Source organism: Pyrus communis, chromosome 3, assembly GCF_041283825.1.
Source record: "Pyrus communis isolate YQ-2024b chromosome 3, ASM4128382v1, whole genome shotgun sequence".
Taxonomy (NCBI): Eukaryota; Viridiplantae; Streptophyta; class Magnoliopsida; order Rosales; family Rosaceae; genus Pyrus; species Pyrus communis.
In genome coordinates this window covers 24,052,106-24,069,952 of record NC_142567.1, presented here as the reverse complement: position 1 = coordinate 24,069,952, position 17,847 = coordinate 24,052,106, and the positions used below count along the sequence as shown (strand labels likewise).

General features: G+C 36.6%; 1 protein-coding gene and 1 pseudogene across 1 annotated transcript; one reads left to right on the top strand and one right to left on the bottom strand.

The window, feature by feature from the left end:
- The first annotated feature begins 689 nt into the window (after positions 1-689).
- On the top strand, positions 690-2,328 carry LOC137716135 (fasciclin-like arabinogalactan protein 4). Its single transcript, XM_068455536.2, has one exon. It carries the CDS (start codon positions 873-875, stop codon positions 2,136-2,138), a length of 1,266 nt encoding a protein of 421 aa, XP_068311637.1. The 5' UTR covers positions 690-872; the 3' UTR covers positions 2,139-2,328.
- A 3,747-nt stretch (positions 2,329-6,075) lies between these two features.
- Positions 6,076-6,812, bottom strand: LOC148698169 (BAHD acyltransferase At5g47980-like; annotated as a pseudogene).
- Positions 6,813-17,847: the final 11,035 nt, after the last annotated feature.

The window sequence follows — 17,847 nt, the reverse complement described above, 5'->3', positions numbered from 1 at the left end:
AGGATAGATAGTTCAATACGAGAAATTCGATCTTGTAAATAATTTTAGTGGTTTAATAAATGTTTGCCACGTTGATTAAAAAATACAAAATAAATGTTTGTTACTTAGACAATAAGAATAAACTATTCACCGATACAATGAGACCAGTTTAACATGCGGTCAGGTTTTATTTGAAGTTTCACTTTTTATGTTTTTGTAAGAAGTGTCTTGCAAATAATGTAGTAGTTTTTGTCTTCGCTCAACACCCCAATTAATCGGTAATCAGATACATGAACTTAAGTGAAAGTCGATCTCGATCAACTTTTCAATTGAAGAAACTAAACTCATCAAACTCTGTCACCGCGCAAAACTGTAACTTGAGTCCAAGTTTCCGAATTTCCCATGTTCCTTCACTTTCCTCCCACTGTCCTTCAGAGATTTTTTAATATGACCGATACAAGTGATGATATATTATGTGTTATTAAATAAATAATGAGATATGTGTGCTAAAAAGTTAATAACTTAAAAAATAAAATTTTTCACCATTTTTATTAAAACACGTGATATATCACTTGTGTTTCCATCACAACTAAAAATTTCTCTATTGCCCGCTAGCAAATCTCTCCACCGCGAGTACCCACCACTCAACCATCTCCTGCGACTGGCCAAGTAAATCACTAAAGAAATTTGTGGTATTCTCCACACATCATCATTCATCATCTCTTTCTCTTTCACTCTCTCACTCACTCCTACTCCTCTCCCCCTCTCTCTGTCTCTGTCTCTCTCTCTCTCTCACTTAAAACCAGCATCCACCAAAAACCCAAAACACTCTCTCTGCAAGAGAGAGAGAGAGAGAGAGCACCAAACAACCACCCCTATCCAATCGTACCACAATGGCCAATACATTTCCCACTTCCCATCGTACCCCTACAGCCCTCCTCTATTTCCTCCTCCTTCTCTCCTCGTCCTCGATCCACGCCCTCAACATCTCCACCCTCCTCTCCCCCTTTCCCGACCTCTCCTCCTTCGCCTCCCTCCTCAACTCCTCCATCTCCTCTGACCTCCTCCCCCGCTCCTCCCTCACCCTCCTCGCCGTCCCCAATTCTTTCGTCTCCTCCACCTCTTACCTCACGCGCCGCCTCTCCCCTTCCTCACGTGCCGACGTCCTCCGCTACCACGTCCTCCTCGAGTACCTCTCCCCTTCCGACCTCCTCCGCCTCCCTCCCTCTGGCAAGCTCGTCACCACCCTATTCCAAACCACCGGCCACGCCACCAGCAACTTCGGCTCCGTCAACCTCACCCGCGACCCCTCTACCGGCGTCGTCTCGATCCACTCCCCGGGCCCCTTCTCCCCCTCGAACGCCACCGTTTTATCCCTCGTCACAAACCTCCCGTACAATGTCTCCATCTTTTCCGTTAATTCCCTTTTAGTCCCCTACGGATTCGACCTCATGGCCTCCGAGACCCGCCCGCCACTCGGCCTCAACATCACCAAGGCCCTCATCGACGGCCACAATTTCAACGTCGCAGCCTCCATGCTCGCAGCATCCGGCGTCGTCGAGGAGTTCGAGGCCGACGAGGGCGGCCCCGGAATCACCCTCTTCGTCCCTACTGACACCGCGTTCTCCAATCTCCCATCCACCGTCCGCCTCCAGTCCCTCCCGGCCGACAAAAAAGCGGTAGTTCTCAAATTCCACGTCATCCACTCCTACTACCCGCTCGGTTCGCTAGAGTCGATTGTGAACCCGGTCCAGCCCACATTGGCCACGGACGACGGCGGAGCCACGTCGTACACTCTCAACATCAGCAGAATAAACGGCTCAATGGTGATCAGCACCGGGATCGTCCAGGCCATGGTCACCCAGACGGTATTCGACCAAAAGCCCGTGTCAATTTTCGGGGTTTCGGCGGTTTTATTGCCCAAGGAGATATTCGGGAAAACCCCGGTTTTTGCAAAACCCGGGTCTCCCTTAGCGGGGGCTCCTCCCCCCTACATTGCCCTGTCGCCGGAGAGCCTCAATGAGCCTCCGTCGAACCTCTCTTCGCCGCCGGACTTTCGCGAAGAGATCGGATCGGATGCTGCTGCTGCTGGTGCAATCAATGGGTTGCGGAGCTTGTGGATTGCATCTTGTTGTATAGGATTGTATTTAATGGTATGAGATTAAATTTTTGGTTCTCAATTGTTAGATTTTTGGTGGGTTTTTTTTTTCACACATTGAATTGAATTGGGCTGCAAAAAGCAAAGAAGCCATTTTTGTTTTCAATTTGTTGAAATTTATGATGTTAAAATTGTGTTAATGTCTGAATAATTTTATGTAAATCAGAAGAAAGAACAATTTTTGTTTTTTTTTTTTTAGTTTCTTGGATCTGGTGTTTTCTCCTCTGAAGATATTCAAAGTTTGATCATGATCTAATTCTTTTGCTTTACAAGTCTGATCTGCATTTGTCTAATTGCATTGATCTTACTTTCTGCAGTAATTTATGGTGAATAAAATCGGGTAGCTTTTGGCTTTAACTGACAAACCCATCAAACCCATGTGGGTAATTTTCATTTTTCAATGTATGGATACCCCAAAATGTAGGAAATCTGCGATTTTTTAGAAAAAGAAAGAAGAAGGAAGTAAAGGATCAATTAATTTGGGATAAAAATTATTCAGTAATTGCCTTGTTTATATACTTTTGTTGCCTTCTGTCATACTCATAAAGTTATGAAGCTTTCATTTTGGTCCCACGATATCCCTCCCCTTTTGGACATTTTAAAACCACAAATTATTTGTTTGGGGGTCAAACAAAAAAAATTTATCCAAATTCATTCATTCTCTTTTTATACTTAATTTACTAGCATATGGGCACACACAAAGTGCGTAAGAAAATTTTTTATTTTTGTTTTTGAAATAGGAGAAAGGAAGAAAGTGATAGAGAACGTGAGAGTGAGAGGTTTTTATTTATTTATTTATTTTTAATTAGATATATATTAGGATTAAATGTAGGTGATGTTTTGAAAAAAAAAACAGCAAAATTTGGTTGTGTGAAATTACATTTCTGCCCCATATTTCTTATTTATGTTTTGTATTAATTAGAAGATTAAACGGGTAATTTCATAAGGTTTTGGTTGACAATAAGTGTTTTATTAATTTGTAGAGATTATTTTATTTGGTTGAAATTCCGAATGTGCTCAATAATTATCTTTTTATACTCAAATTGAAAAAAAAAAAACTACAAAAAAAAAACATAAAATTTCAGCACTAAGAAACTCTGGCCATCCAATCTCTCCAAGTCCCAACCACCCTTAATTTCTGCCACTCCCAAACCTCTTATCACCACCTCCCCTACCACCCACAATGGAAACCCTTATCTCAGCTATCGGTACACCTATTTTGATCTTTCCCCGGCTACACAACAAAATTGGGGTGGTTAGAGTTGCCTATTGCTGGATTTTTTTATTTTTTTGTTCGGTCTAGAAAGAAAATTGTTGTGTACATTCAAAGTTTCAAGATAGAAAATGATAAGCTTGGTGTAGAAAGAAAATAAATGGGCCTAATAAACCTTTCGTTAAATAATTAGTTATTAGGAGAGAAGAATCAATGGCGATCAAACTGGCACTAGGATGCAGGGTTAATTTCGAGGATTAAGTACCTAAAAGCTAAAACCTCCAACATTTTAGTGTCATTCCAAATTAGCCTCAACTTTCCTAAACATTCCAATAAGTACCCAACTTATCAGAAATGCCACATATGTTCAACCCCAATTAAATTTCTATTAAATTAAGTAGGGTTTACTTTGTCTCCAACATCAACAAAAGGTCATTGATGCATGACTTCCGCCAAGTAACAGTCACAACGCACAATCTTCCACCCCTTCATGCCATCACCTCCAAACCCAATGCACAACCACAAACTCTACCCTACAACTCAAGTCGCCAACATCGAGAAGGTCATGAAGGTTGCTGAAATTGTATAGATTGCCACAATATGGCCACCACCATCTTTACCGCAAAGAAAGAAGAACTGAAAGCTTTACTAGCCAGAAATCGGTGAATAAGGAAATCACATGAGCATAAATTAGCTTCTTGAAACTCTATCTGAATTCTTAACCCTCTTCCTTGAAACTCTATCTGAATTCTTAACCCTTTTATAACTCCCCAAAATAAAATGTGAGAAATGAAATTGAAATTTTAGTTTTATTTTTTTATTTATTTATTAATTTTTTTTTTTTAGGAGAAAGCTTGGTTGCTGAAAAAATCAGTAGCAGCTTCGGCTGCTAGCGAATCACAAGTGAACAGGTGTCCAAGTTGTTATTAAAAAATCAATTACTTAAACATATGTCTATCCATAATTCGCTGACAGTAAAAATTATTGCTGATTTTTCAACAACAAGCCTTATTCTCTTTTATTTTATAAACAATTAAATTTGGTGGTGGGGACTGGAAATGTAATGAGTGAGAAAAAGTGCATGACAGAAGGCATGGTGTGGGCCTTAGGAACAAACGGTAGCGATGGAGTACAAGTATAAGATGTGGTTTTGTTCACGCATTCCTAAGCCGTTAGATGTTGATTGGATTGGCAGAAGCCAGAGGGCAGAAGCATAGAGGTGGGGACAGTGTACGGCCAGATATAGTGAGACGATTTGAGCCAGGAGGATCCTCTCCGGATCCTCTTTACGAGGATCTTAGAAATTCTCAAATCGTATTCATTCATTATATATTGTACTGTCAGTTTTCATTAGATACTATTCATATTTAATTTAAAATAAAAGTATTTAAAATAATTTCTGAACTCATAATGTACGATGAACGAAAACGATTTGAGGATTCACAAATTCTCACAAAAAGGATCCTCATTCACGATTTGAGAGGGGGAGGGATCTACAGTGTGATGTGCTCAGAGGCTCAGACGCCTTTTCGCGTTCTATTTCTGCGTACGCTCCGATGGTGATGCTTGTTTTTTGGCTTCTGGATTAGACAAGATGAAACGGGGTTCCTTTGAAGTGAATTTTTTGTTGCAATCTGTCAAGTAGAGATGGGATGATATTTCGAATACATGACAATAATTTATGTCGTTGATGCTACAAGGACAATGCATTGATTTCACGAGAAATTCTCTCATTCCCTTGAAGCCTTCTGAAAGTCGTGCACTATGACCTAGACTTGTCCATCTGACTGAATCGGTGAAGTAGTTTTTAGGCCCAACTTAGGCACTAGGAGCCTCGTCACCATCCCGATTAGTTTTTAGACGTTTGAAAATTAAGAAATGATGTCTAGATCTATTTAGGAGCCCACCTTGACCACCTAGCTGCCCGTCTTGCCAGCCCAAACTTGTCTAGGTCGCGATTCTCACTTAGAAATACAATTATGTATTGCAATACAATTATTTATCTTTTAAGTATAAGAAGACCATTATTTATAAGAAATATAATAAATTTACTTAAATCCGCCTAGGCGCTAAGCTCCAGCCTACCATCCGTCTAGGGTCTAGCGTCTTTTAGAACCCTGACTTGAATACGAAAAAAAGGGCGAATGACCAAGAATGGTTATGAAAGAATGAAACAAAATCTTCTAATTTTGTAAATAGTTCGGGTAGTTTTGGATTTTTGGTTTTCATTTTGTGGACTTCTTGGCTCTCGTTGTGTATGCATTACCATTTTTCAGATGAATGTATGTACAATACTTCAACATCTCTCTTAGCATTGTTCATCCACAAAATCCTTGTAATTCGTGAGAGACGGGTTAACTAGAACATGCAGATCTTGCTTCAGAAAATAGAGTGGTTATGACAATTGAAGCATATGATTTTGATTTTGAATTTATCTTCTATTGCTTTAACATAAAGAAATGAAAGAGTGTAATCCCCAAATTTAAGGAAGACGCAGAGGAAAACAATGGACTAGAGTTGGTGAAATCTATTGGCCAAAGAAAAAAATTTGGTGAAATCTAAGCCAAACCCTCCTGCCAAAATTGGAGGATAGTACGTACGTAGCAATACTGAAGAGCCAAGGGCAATTGTACACAACTATATATAATTGAACTCGCTGAGTGCATAAGCATCAATGATCTTTTTTCATTGACGAAGAGATAACCTCGCCTAATTCTTCCTTATTTTCGCTAAAAGAAAAAACATCAATGATCTTTTGTGCAATGTTCACTCCAACTGAAGTGACCTGGGAAAGGGGAATATAAAACGATAGCACAAAGAAATAGAACATAGAATGACAGTTGGATTCAAAGACGCATATGCAAGCAGCTCCTCATTGCTTTCAGATCTGGCCATGTCTTCTTCGTGAAAGTCAAGGAAGCTTCTATGCCATCGCCATTCTTGAATGCGATACGAACGCTAACCCACGATGGCTTCCCCCATCCGAAATTGGCTACGTCGAAAGAAACCTGCACCAACTGCTGCAAGTGTACATATGTCCCTTTCTAGGAAGTTACCACAGTACTCAATGCCTTTCCTGAATTTAGCAACCAAGCTCTCAAATTGTACCTCTTCACTTTCCACTGTCATTTGGTGCGAAGGACCACGCGCAATTCCTCAATATGTTTTCTGCCAAGCCTGTCCCGATCTCTTTCGCATGTTCACAAGCGGAGACAACATTGATGGCTTTAAAAAAACCCGAACTTGATCTCATTGCTTTCCAAATAAGTGCTGACATCAACGAGCGTCATGTTTGGAGTTGTACTGGTAGCTTTAGACTTGAAAGCAGCAATCTTGCGGGCATCAAAACACAAGTCTCCTTGTTATACACCTTTTTGTAGACACTGGCAGCAGTGCAAATTGGGTTGAGTTGAAGAAATCTAGAGGTGGGAAAAGAGAAGCTGAAACACCAAATTCAGTTGAATATCAGAGTGCGCAACGAACGAGATTATAAACTAATAGGAATATTATTAAACAAACGAAAATGCCGAAATGGCTACATAATCCTAAGAGGCTACATTGTGACTAACTTGTTTTTCAATCTAAATTACAAGCTATATTTATAGAGAATTAAACCTAAGAAACCCTAACTCGGATGGGCTAGGCCCAATTCCTAAACTAACAAGGAAAACCCAAATACTAATATTTTCCAACACACCCCGTCAAACTCATGACGGTATATGACATGAGTTTGCAAACAAGCAGATGCGGACTGGCAAGCATGCAAACTTGACTTGACTTGACTGGCAAACTTGTGACTTGACTTGACTTGACCGGTGAACTTGACTTAACTTGCAATGTGATTCCGATTCTTACATGCTAATGTGAGAGTATGAAAATAAAGCACATGAGTGCTCCCCGTCACTAGACAGACGAGCAATTGTACCAACAAATGAACAACGCCAAAAAATTTTCTGGCAGATACCCCAAACTTCAAAACATGGCCACCAATTTGAATGGGCCTAAAACAAACTTTAACCATTTTTTATCTTTGCCCGTGTGGGCCTAAAGCAACGGCAAACAACCAAATATTTTTTTTTTCCCTTCACTTCCTTTGCTTCTATTTTTCTTCTTTTTTTTTTCCTGCCCTTTTTCTTAGTTCTCTTTCCGGAGGTCTAGTCTTCTTCATACCTGCAAAAGAAGCACAGCAGGCGGTGGCGATCGTTGCGAATTGCAATTGTGGGGAAGGATTAGGCTAGAGACAGGTTCTGGGTGCAGCGGCAGTGAGTCATGCAGGCGAGGTGGGGCGAGTCGAACTGGTGCAGATGCAGGGGATCTTGTACTGGTGCAGGAGTGGTCCAGGCAGGCCTGGATGCGGTGATGCAGCGGTGGGGCTGGAGGGATGCAGAAATCTTGGTGCGGTGGAGCATTTTCAAATTTGGGTGTGAGACAAATTCACCAAATTCTTTTTTTTTAAAACAAAACTTTTTTTTTTCCTTCTTCAAGACTACGGATGGAAACTGGAAAAAAAACAAACAACGAAGGAGACAGACAAACTGATACTGAACAGAAGCAGATTATCAAATCTGCTATGATACCAAGTTGAATATCAGAATGCGCAATGAGACTATAAACTAATAGGAATATTATTAAACAAAAAAAAATGCCGAAACGGCTACATAACCCTAAGAGGTTACATTGTACCTAACTTGTTTTTTAATTTAAATTACAAATTATATTTATAGAGAACTAAAACTAAAAAACCCAACTTGGATAAGATAGACCCAATTACTAAACTAACAAGAAAAACCTAAATATTAAAATAAACATAAATACTAATATTTTCCAACAAATTCCCTTGCAAGAAGCACGACGTGATGATTAGTAGTAGAACTGGCCGAGCCAAGGGCCAATGCGACCCAGGTTTCAATGAATTTGCTTAATTATTGTGAAGGCATTGGAGATCTTATGGCCAAAGCTTACTCCACTTGCCAACCTACCCCAATCAAAGCAATTGTTCTAAGACCCCCAACATCTGGCTTCTCCTGACTCTTCAATACGGGACAGTTGGCTTGGGCCGCAAGAAATGCAACCCCATGATCATTGCAGCGGATTGAATCATTTATTTGAAGCTCTCCTGCAAAGGGGTAGAAGCGTGTGAGGGCTTCAGACAATTGATGATGCTTTTAGAAAGGTGGATCTCTCAAGAATATTATCAACCCCAGTTTTTTTTGGGATAGAATGTTAAGAATGAAAATCCCACATTGATGGAAGAAAAGATCCTATATGGGCTTATAAGAGGTTGTGCTACTTCTTATATTGCTAATTGGTTTTATGGTGGAACTTCAACTTTCTTCATGGTATTAGAGCAAGTTGTTCCGCGTGTGAAATCAAACGGTTACACGTGCTCTACGTCACCCTGTTGTGTTGTTCATTTGTTAGACTTGAAAATTCGTCATACGTGAGGGGCGTGTTGAGAATGAATCACACATTGATGGGAGAAGAGACCTTACATGTGCTTATAAGAGGTTGGACTACTTCCCATATTGTCATTTGATTTTATGGTGGAACCTCAACTTTCTTGAAGAAGAGTAGTGGGGCTGGAACATATTGTTCAAATTCAAACTGTCAAAAAAAGAGAGGGCCAGATTTCTAAGGTGGGGAGGCGTTGGAGAGGATGGTTTAATGATTTCCTTGTCAAGGACTTTAACGTTATTTTCTGAAGCCAGCTTTTGCTGCTCAACGCTTTGAGTTTCTCAAAACATAGCAGGACCTGGACCTTCCATATATATGCCGGATTGGAGCTCTAGCCCGTGGCGGTTGGTTGGACGGAGGAGACACAATGTGGCCGTTGAAGTCATTGCGCGAATGGCGTTGGCGAGACAACCGTACGTGTTGGGCTGGCAAACATTATTGAACCTGTAACACAGCATGGCTAACCGACAATCAAGTAATATTGGGCCTACTTATTTATGCATGCCAGTGATGCCTTGATGTATAAGTTGGTCTTCAAATTTTAACAGGAAAATAGTTGTTCCCCTTGTTGTCAAAATTAAAACCAAATTAAGTAAAGTTTCATCTGGTGATCAAAATATACCGCCTATTGATGATTTGACCCATGAACTTGGAAGGGTCGTTGAAGTCATTTGCATTGATTAGGGAATGTTCCTGCAAGATTAGCAAACGAGATAACAAACCATATAATCGTGGCCCAATCGCAAAACATGATATTCGATATGGTTAAGAGGCCTCCGTAAACAGAACACTCAATTAATGCACTTTGTCATGTCTCTTAAAGTGAAATAACTTGACTTTATGAGCGGGATAAAAAATAAAAAATAAAAAATAAACAAGACAATCACCAGAATGCCACACATGCTCTATAAAAACACCTTCAAGCTCAAACTTGCTACTATATAAGACCACGACCATCCGCCATGTAGAGGTAACTGCTCTAATGCCAAGAAACTAGAGTATGCACCTTCACTCCATCTACTAAGTCTAACATATGCATCAAAGACTTCTGGCTCATGCTAAATTAGTGTAACAACCTGTCTATTCTTTTCTTGATTGAACGATGACCAGAGTAATTCTATGTTTGTATAGAATTCGTTCCCCACACTTCGTTCCCGTTGAAATATATAATGGAACTATGGAATTCACATTGTTGGTATATACAAACAACATATGATCATTCTTCGTTCCATGTGGGAACTGGATTTCTGAAAGAAAAAAAACATTGATCAATACAATTGATGTAAAGTCCAGTCCGTGATTACTGCAAATGATTATAACATCCATTCACATTTTTCTCATTTGAAGAAGTAATAAACAAAAGAGTTCTACAATTTGGTTAGCAATTAGGAAATTACGAATGCACTACAAATCTAGCGTCGTGGCGTTTATCGTATGCGAGTACACCAAGTTAATCTTGGAGTGCAAATAATAACCTTAACAATTATGTAATTTATGTATTGAATCTCGTCATCGCCTGGTGAAGTAAAATGAAGAATCAAATATTCTTTTGAATTGAGAGTCAAGAGTAACTAGCTCATGCATATTGATTAAGGAAATAGAGTGATTACGAAGATTGAAGCGTATGATTTTGAAAGCGATTCGCTACAAACTTATGTACCATTACTTAAAAATAAAGAAACAAAAGTGTTGTCCCCAAATTTGAGGAAGGGGAAAACGAAGGAAACGATGGACTAAATGTTGGTGAAATCTCAGCCAAACCCTCCTGTCAAAAATTGCCAAATTTAGGGCCAAGATGCGGTGGCATAGAATGTTGACAACAATGTAAACAGGCGCTTTATGCAAAGGGATTTCTAGTTTTTTTTCCAAAAAATAGGGATTATGTGTGGGGTCCACTCCACATCGAACTTCAACGATCTGAACAGTTTTCTTTGTAAGTCTCGATTCATAGATCATCTTTACAAAAATTCAATTCAATCCGAAACCATTTGCCTATTTAATTATCAAGATAAAATTTCATTGTTTCTTATATAACAAAGTAATTTTTTTAACCCAATTAGATGTCTTAAATATTTCCAATTTGGTTAATATTTTTGCAAGGATGATTGATGAGGTGTAACTTGAAAAATAGACGGTTCGGATCGTTAATGTTTGATGTGGTGTGGACCCCACAACTAATCCCCATTTTTTTTTTTTTAGATGAGGATCCCTTCCCTTAAAGGCTTCCACAATGTAAATATGTACTGCTGGTTGTAATTAGTGGTGGGCAGAGGTGGTGGGGGTGGTGGTGGAGCTGAAGCCTAATGACAGAGAGCATGGTGCCTATATCTATGAATTCCTTTTCAGTCAAACTCTCTAGATTGTGTTTGCTCTATGGCTGGCATTTATGAAAATTTAAATCTCTTTTTCCTTTTTGGTAGACTCCTAAAACTAAAATCTGTCTTGCACAAAATATACAATATCTTATCTTTGTGGGATTTTCTTTTACAATTATTTCACTACGTGATAATGTCCTTATTGACAGCTAATGTAATTTTTAACCACTTGAATTGATAGATTAGACTATGCCATTGAAACTATGAAATAGTTGGAGGAGAGAATGTTTCATTTACCCTCTTAAATTCCTTGATAATCAAGTTTCCTTGACTTTGCAATAAAGTTAACATTGTTTATGCAGGTTGGATTAATTATCTTAATTAACAAGAATTTTTAAGGTTCAAGTTTTGTTTATGTGCATTTGGAAAATGAGAAATTGTAATTAAGGTCAAGAAGTAAGATTAGTTGTTTTAACCATCTTCATTAATTTATCATTTGATTGACTGGTGTGCTGCCTTATATAAATTGTCAAACAATATTCATGAATCATAATTGATCTTTAACACTTTTTTAAGGGATCCCTTTTTATTTCTCAAATTAGGTAACATTTAAAATACATAAATTAGTTGAAAGGCACCATGATTAAGCCTTAATTTGTATTTTGTTGGGTTTAAACAATGCCATACAGTTGTTAATTTATTCTAATAATCAAGGGAAAGAAAAATGAAGAAAAAAAAAAACACAGATTGATTGCCAAAGATGTCATGACATGCAAATTATTGGGTTCTCCCTATTTGCTAGCTGAAGTGTATAGCATATTAGGAGTCCATTAGTCAACAAACATGGTGGCAGAAAACTTACAAAAGGATTAAGAAGGTAATAAGTAAAGAGAAGCGATTTTCACACTTTGTTCTCTTATTTTTACGTTCTAGTCGTATGATTGGATAAATCAAATGAGAACAAATGAACAGAAACAAAAGTAGAAGTTCATATGTGAAAATCACTATCCTAAGGAAAAACTCATCAAACTGCAACAAACCAAAAGAAAAAAAAGAAGTTGAAACCAAATATTCTTTTGAATTGAGAGTCAAGGATAACTAGCTCATGCATATTGATTAAGGAAATAGAGTGGTTACGAAAATTGAAGCGTATGATTTTGAAAGCGATTCGCTACAAATTTATGTACCATTACTTTAAAATAAAGAAACAAAAGTGTTGTCTCCAAATTTGGGGAAGGGGAAAACAAAGGAAACAATGGACTAAATGTTGGTGAAATCTAGACTTGGCATTCGTGTTGTATTTCTCGTGTTCGTATCGTTTTCGTGTCATATCCGATAGCTTAACGGGTCATTTCGTGTAATACCCGTTAAAGTAAATGGGTAATATGACCTGACACGAAATCAACCCGTTAATATTATCAGGTAATATGACCCGACCTGTTACCCGTTAAGAAAAATATATTTTAAATCAATAAAAATGAAAATGAAAAACATAATTTGACCACAAAAAATGTAAAACATAATACTAAATTAGTATATACATACTAAATTTCGGAGTTGACTCTTTCATGAAAGTTGTAAATCTTTTCATTACGAGTGATTACATTTTTCACACTTCTACAATAATTATTATTAATTTTGCACTCAAATAAAAAAACATTGTTCATGAGATTTGGAGGGTTTCAAAAATCTAAACGACCATGTAACCATCGTCTAAGCGTTGAGAATGCAATTATGAACGTTTATTATGCTTTAACATCTTTCAGAGTTATACATTAATGATTATGAATTTTGTTTATTTTGAACTCCCTTAAAAATACTATTCATGAGAGTTTGTATGGTTTTAAAAATTCAACCGATCATATACCCATCTTCAAAGCGTAGAGCTAGGATGCGACTACAAGTGTTTTGCCTATAATATACTATAAAAATAAATAAATAAAACTTAAATTTTAAAATTTATATAGAATAATGATTAATAAACAATATATACATATTCATTATATCTATTGTATTTTCTAGTAAGTTTTTTTAGTAGTTTAAAAAATTAAAATCATCAAAATAACTTTTTTCTTATCGTGTCGAAACAGGTTACCCGCGTATCACTCTCGTGTAAACCTGGTAATGACCCGTTATTAACAGGTTATTATTGTGTGATCCGATAATGACCCGATTAGTTATCGTATTGACCCGAATAGTTATCGTATTGACCCGAAATCCGTTATTTTTGTGTCATTTATGTGTCGTGTTAACGGGTCGTGTAAAAAATTTCCAGGCACTCAGCCAAACCCTCTTGTCAAAAAATGCCAAATTTAGGGCCAAGATGTGGTGGCATAGAATGTTGACAACAATGTAAATATTGATGAATGTGTTATTGAGAGATTCACAGAATGCAGAGAGAGAGAGAGAGAGAGAGAGAGAGAGAGAGAGAGAGAGAGAGAGAGAGAGAGAGAGAGAGAGAGAGAGAGAGAGAGAGAGAGAGAGAGAGAGAGAGAGTCATTTAGTTTGACCCTTGATCTTCTCTTCATTTGGATCCTTACATCAAGTGTCATTTAGTTTGACCTTGATCTTATCTTCACCTGGATTAACCTCTTCATTTGGATCCTTACATCAAGTGTCATTTAGTTTGATCCTTAACTTCTCTTCACTAGGATCCTTACAATAAGACCACGACCATCCGCCGTGTAGAGGTAACTGCTCTTATGCCAAGAAACTAGAGTATGCATCGTCATTCCATCTACTGAGTCTAACATATGTATCAAAGACTTTTGGCTCATGCCAAATTAGTGTAACAACCTGTATTCTTTTCTTGATTGAACGATGACCAGAATAATTCTATGTTTGTATAGAATTCGTTCCCCACACTTCGTTCCCGTTGAAATATATAATGGAACTATGGAATTCACATTGTTGGTATATTCAAACAACATATGATCATTCTTCGTTCCATGTGGGAACTGGATTTCTAAAAAAAAAACATTGATCAATACAATTGATGTAAAGTCTAGTCCGTGATTACTGCAAATGATTATAACATCCATTCACATTTTTCTCATTTGAAGAAGTAAAAAAACAAATAGTTCTATAATTTGGTTATCAATTAGGAAATTATGAATGCACTACAAACCTAGCGCCGTGGCGTTCAATGTATGCGAGTGCACCAAGTTAATCTTGGAGTACAAATAATAACCTTAACAATTATGTAATTTACGTATTGAATCTCGTCATTGCCTGGTGAAGTAAAATGAAGAACCAAATATTCTTTTGAATTGAGAGTCAAGAGTAACTAGCTCATGCATATTGATTAAGGAAATAGATTGGTTGCAAAGATTGAAGCGTATGATTTTGAAAGCGATTCGCTACAAATTTATGTACCATTACTTAAAAATAAAGAAACAAAAGTGTTGTCCCCAAATTTGAGGAAGGGGAAAACAAAGGAAACGATGGACTAAATGTTGGTGAAATCTCAGCCAAACCCTCTCCTGTCAAAAATTGCCAAATTTAGGGCCAAGATGTGGTGGCGTAGAATGTTGACAACAACATAAATATGCACTGCTGGTTGTAATTAGTGGTGGGCAGCGGTGGTGGGGGTGGTGGTGGAGCTTAAGCCTAATCACGGTGAGCATGGTGTCTATATTTATGAATTCCTTTTCAGTCAAACTCTCTAGATTGTGTTTGCTCTATGGCTGGCATTTATGAAAATTTTTATCTCTTTTTCCTTTTTGGTAGACTCCTAAAACTAAAATCTGTCTTGCACAAAATATACAATATCTTATCTTTGTGAGATTTTCTTTTACAATTATTTCACTACGTGATAATGATATTGATGGCTAATGTACTTTTTTAACTCGTGAATTGACAAATTGGATGATGCCATTGAAACTATGAAATAGTTGCAAGAGAGAATTTTTCATTTACCCTGCTAAATTACTTGATAATCAAGCTTTCTTGACTTTGCAATAAAATTAAAATTGTTTTTGCAGGTTGGATTAATTATCTTAATTAACAAGAATTCTTAAGGTTCAAGTTTGTTTATGTGCATTTGGAAAATGAGAAATTGTAATGAAAGTCAAGAAATAAGATTAGTTGTTTTAACCCTCTTCATTAATTTATCATTTGATTGACTGGTGTGCTGAATCATAATTGATCCTTAACACTTTTTTAAGGGATCCCTTTTTATTTCTCAAATTAGGTAACATTTAAAATACATAACTTAGTTGAAAGGCACCATGATCAAGCCTTAATATGTATTTTATTGGGTTTAAACAATGCCATACAGTTGTTAATTTATTCTAATAATCAAGGGAAAGAAAAATAAAGAACAAAAAAACACAGATTGATTGCCAAAGATGTCATGACATGCACATTATTGGGTTCTCCTTATTTGCTTAAACGAAGGCTTAGCTGAAGTGTATAGCATTAGGAGTCCATTAGTCAACAAACATGGTGGCAGAAAACTTACAAAAGGATTGAGACGGTAATAAGTAAAGAGAAGCGATTTTCACACTTTATTCTCTTATCTTTACCTTCTAGTCATACGATTGGATAAATTAAATGAGAACAAATGAACAGAAACAAAAGTAGAAGTTCATATGTGAAAAGCACTACCCTAAGTAAAAACTCATCAAACTGCAACAAACCAAAAGAAAAAAAAAAGTTGAAACCCATTGGATGTATCTTTTTAATAACCAAAAAATGATTTAAGGATCCAAGGCATGGTTATTTTTATCTTCAAGTTGGTGAATCAATGCATCATGCTATGATCTTTCTTTTCTTTCTTCTAGAGTTGTTTAAAAGCCACAATAATTGTGCTCCCCTAAAAATTAATTTGGATATGCATGCAAGTCATTGTTCAAATATGAAGATATTCAACTTTATGGGGCTTCATTACATGACATTTTAATATATTTCTGCATAAATAGGAAATTGCATTTGAAGATTAAGTCCAAGATTGTGAAATCTTTTCCAGAATATGGGTGGAGTTTTTACTTACAAAATAATAAGTAAACAAAAGTTCGTTGGATAAAATTCACTTATTCACAGCCTCACTTGGTTAAAAATATATTTTACAGTGGAAGTGTTAAAACATCCACCATATTTAAATGATGAGATAACACTTAATAATTTAAAAGGTTACATAGGCTTGATAATTTTTTATATGACCCATTAATTCGGCATGAAAATAATAGATTTTGGGTCAACTATTAACGAGTAAAATCGTTATCGGGTCACTCGATAAGATATCTTTGCCAGATCTTGACATTAGGCATGTCAATTTTTGCATGACCCGTTAACCCGACACGAAACACTTGAACAAATCGGGTCGTTCTTGGGTCACTTGTTAGGAAGAGCCCATTAAGATAACGAGTTTAACACCATACGACTTGTTAAGATAACGGATATAACAAGAAAATGACAAACACGACCTGTTTGTCAAGCCTAAGTTACTCTATGGAATATTAATTTTACTGAATTTGTGGCATATATAAAAGCGTTCATAATCTAACTAGTTAATAATATAATACGGTAATATGCGTATAATGGGAGTGTGTGGTTTGGTTACATATGCAGATTTACACATAAATTAAGGCCTATTTGGTTATATGTTAGGTCGGATTAGTTTAAGATAAAAGGATCAGGGTGCTGATAAAATAGAAAAAAGTTGGGGAAGAGTGGGTGGGTCAAGGAGTGAAGCAAATGGATGTGCAAATGTATGTACATAGGTGCTGGTGGTGGTGGCTTTGGAAGGTTACTCCACTTGCAATCTTGGAATGATGATGGGTTTGAATTAATTTATGAATGGGATAGAATTCACAAAGTGGCAATTGATGGGATTTGTATTGTTTAATGAATTATATTAACAACCTAAGTTGATGCCTACTTAGGGCTAGTTTGAAATTGTTTTTAAAATGACTAAAAGTTCTTTTTTAGAAAATGTAAGTGAATTATGGAAAGAATAATATTTGGCTACTCAAAAGATAAGTTGAGCTTCTACTAAAAAAAAAAATTTGTTTTTGATTCATAGACCTTCATGTTTATGATCAGAATCGTTCATATTATAAATCACTCTACAAAAATCATATCTGTGAAAAATCAATTAAAACTAAGGTCGTTTAGTCATTAAATTGTATCAGAACAGATGGATAGAAATAGTAAAAGCATTATGAAATGCCTATCTATTTACTACAGTTGATTGACTTAATGACTTTAGTTTCAATTCATTTTTTTTTTCGGACATGATCTTTACCGAGTCATTTATAATATTAATGGTTCCGATATAAGTATAAAGTTTTATGAATGAGACACGAAATTTTTTTAGTAGAAGCTCATACTCATCGTTGAGTAGACAAGCATTGCTCTTATGGAAAAGCACTTGCAGTGTTTCCTCCAAGCAGTATCTAAATGACGTTTCTTGCACGAAGGACTTTAATTGCTTTTAGAAGCAGAAACATTTTTTTCTAAAAACTCTTTTTGTTATTTTAAAAACACTTACAAATGAGTCTTTACACTATTAATATAAACTTTTGAATGCTTGGTTAAGGCATATAATATTAGGAAAACTAATGAAAATGGTTTGAAAACATTGAGTTTTAACGATAATGACAAAATAAAGGATAAAATGAATAGTACCAGGTTTGACTTTTTAGTGTAAAAATATGATTTTTTTTGTTAAAGTGAACAGTATCATGGATTTTTCGTTAAAACTCCTAATAATATTCCCAAATTCA

Bases quoted from the DNA above. Each gene is read 5' to 3' on its own strand.
- LOC137716135 (XM_068455536.2), top strand. From the start codon at position 873: ATGGCCAATACATTTCCCACTTCCCATCGTACCCCTACAGCCCTCCTC.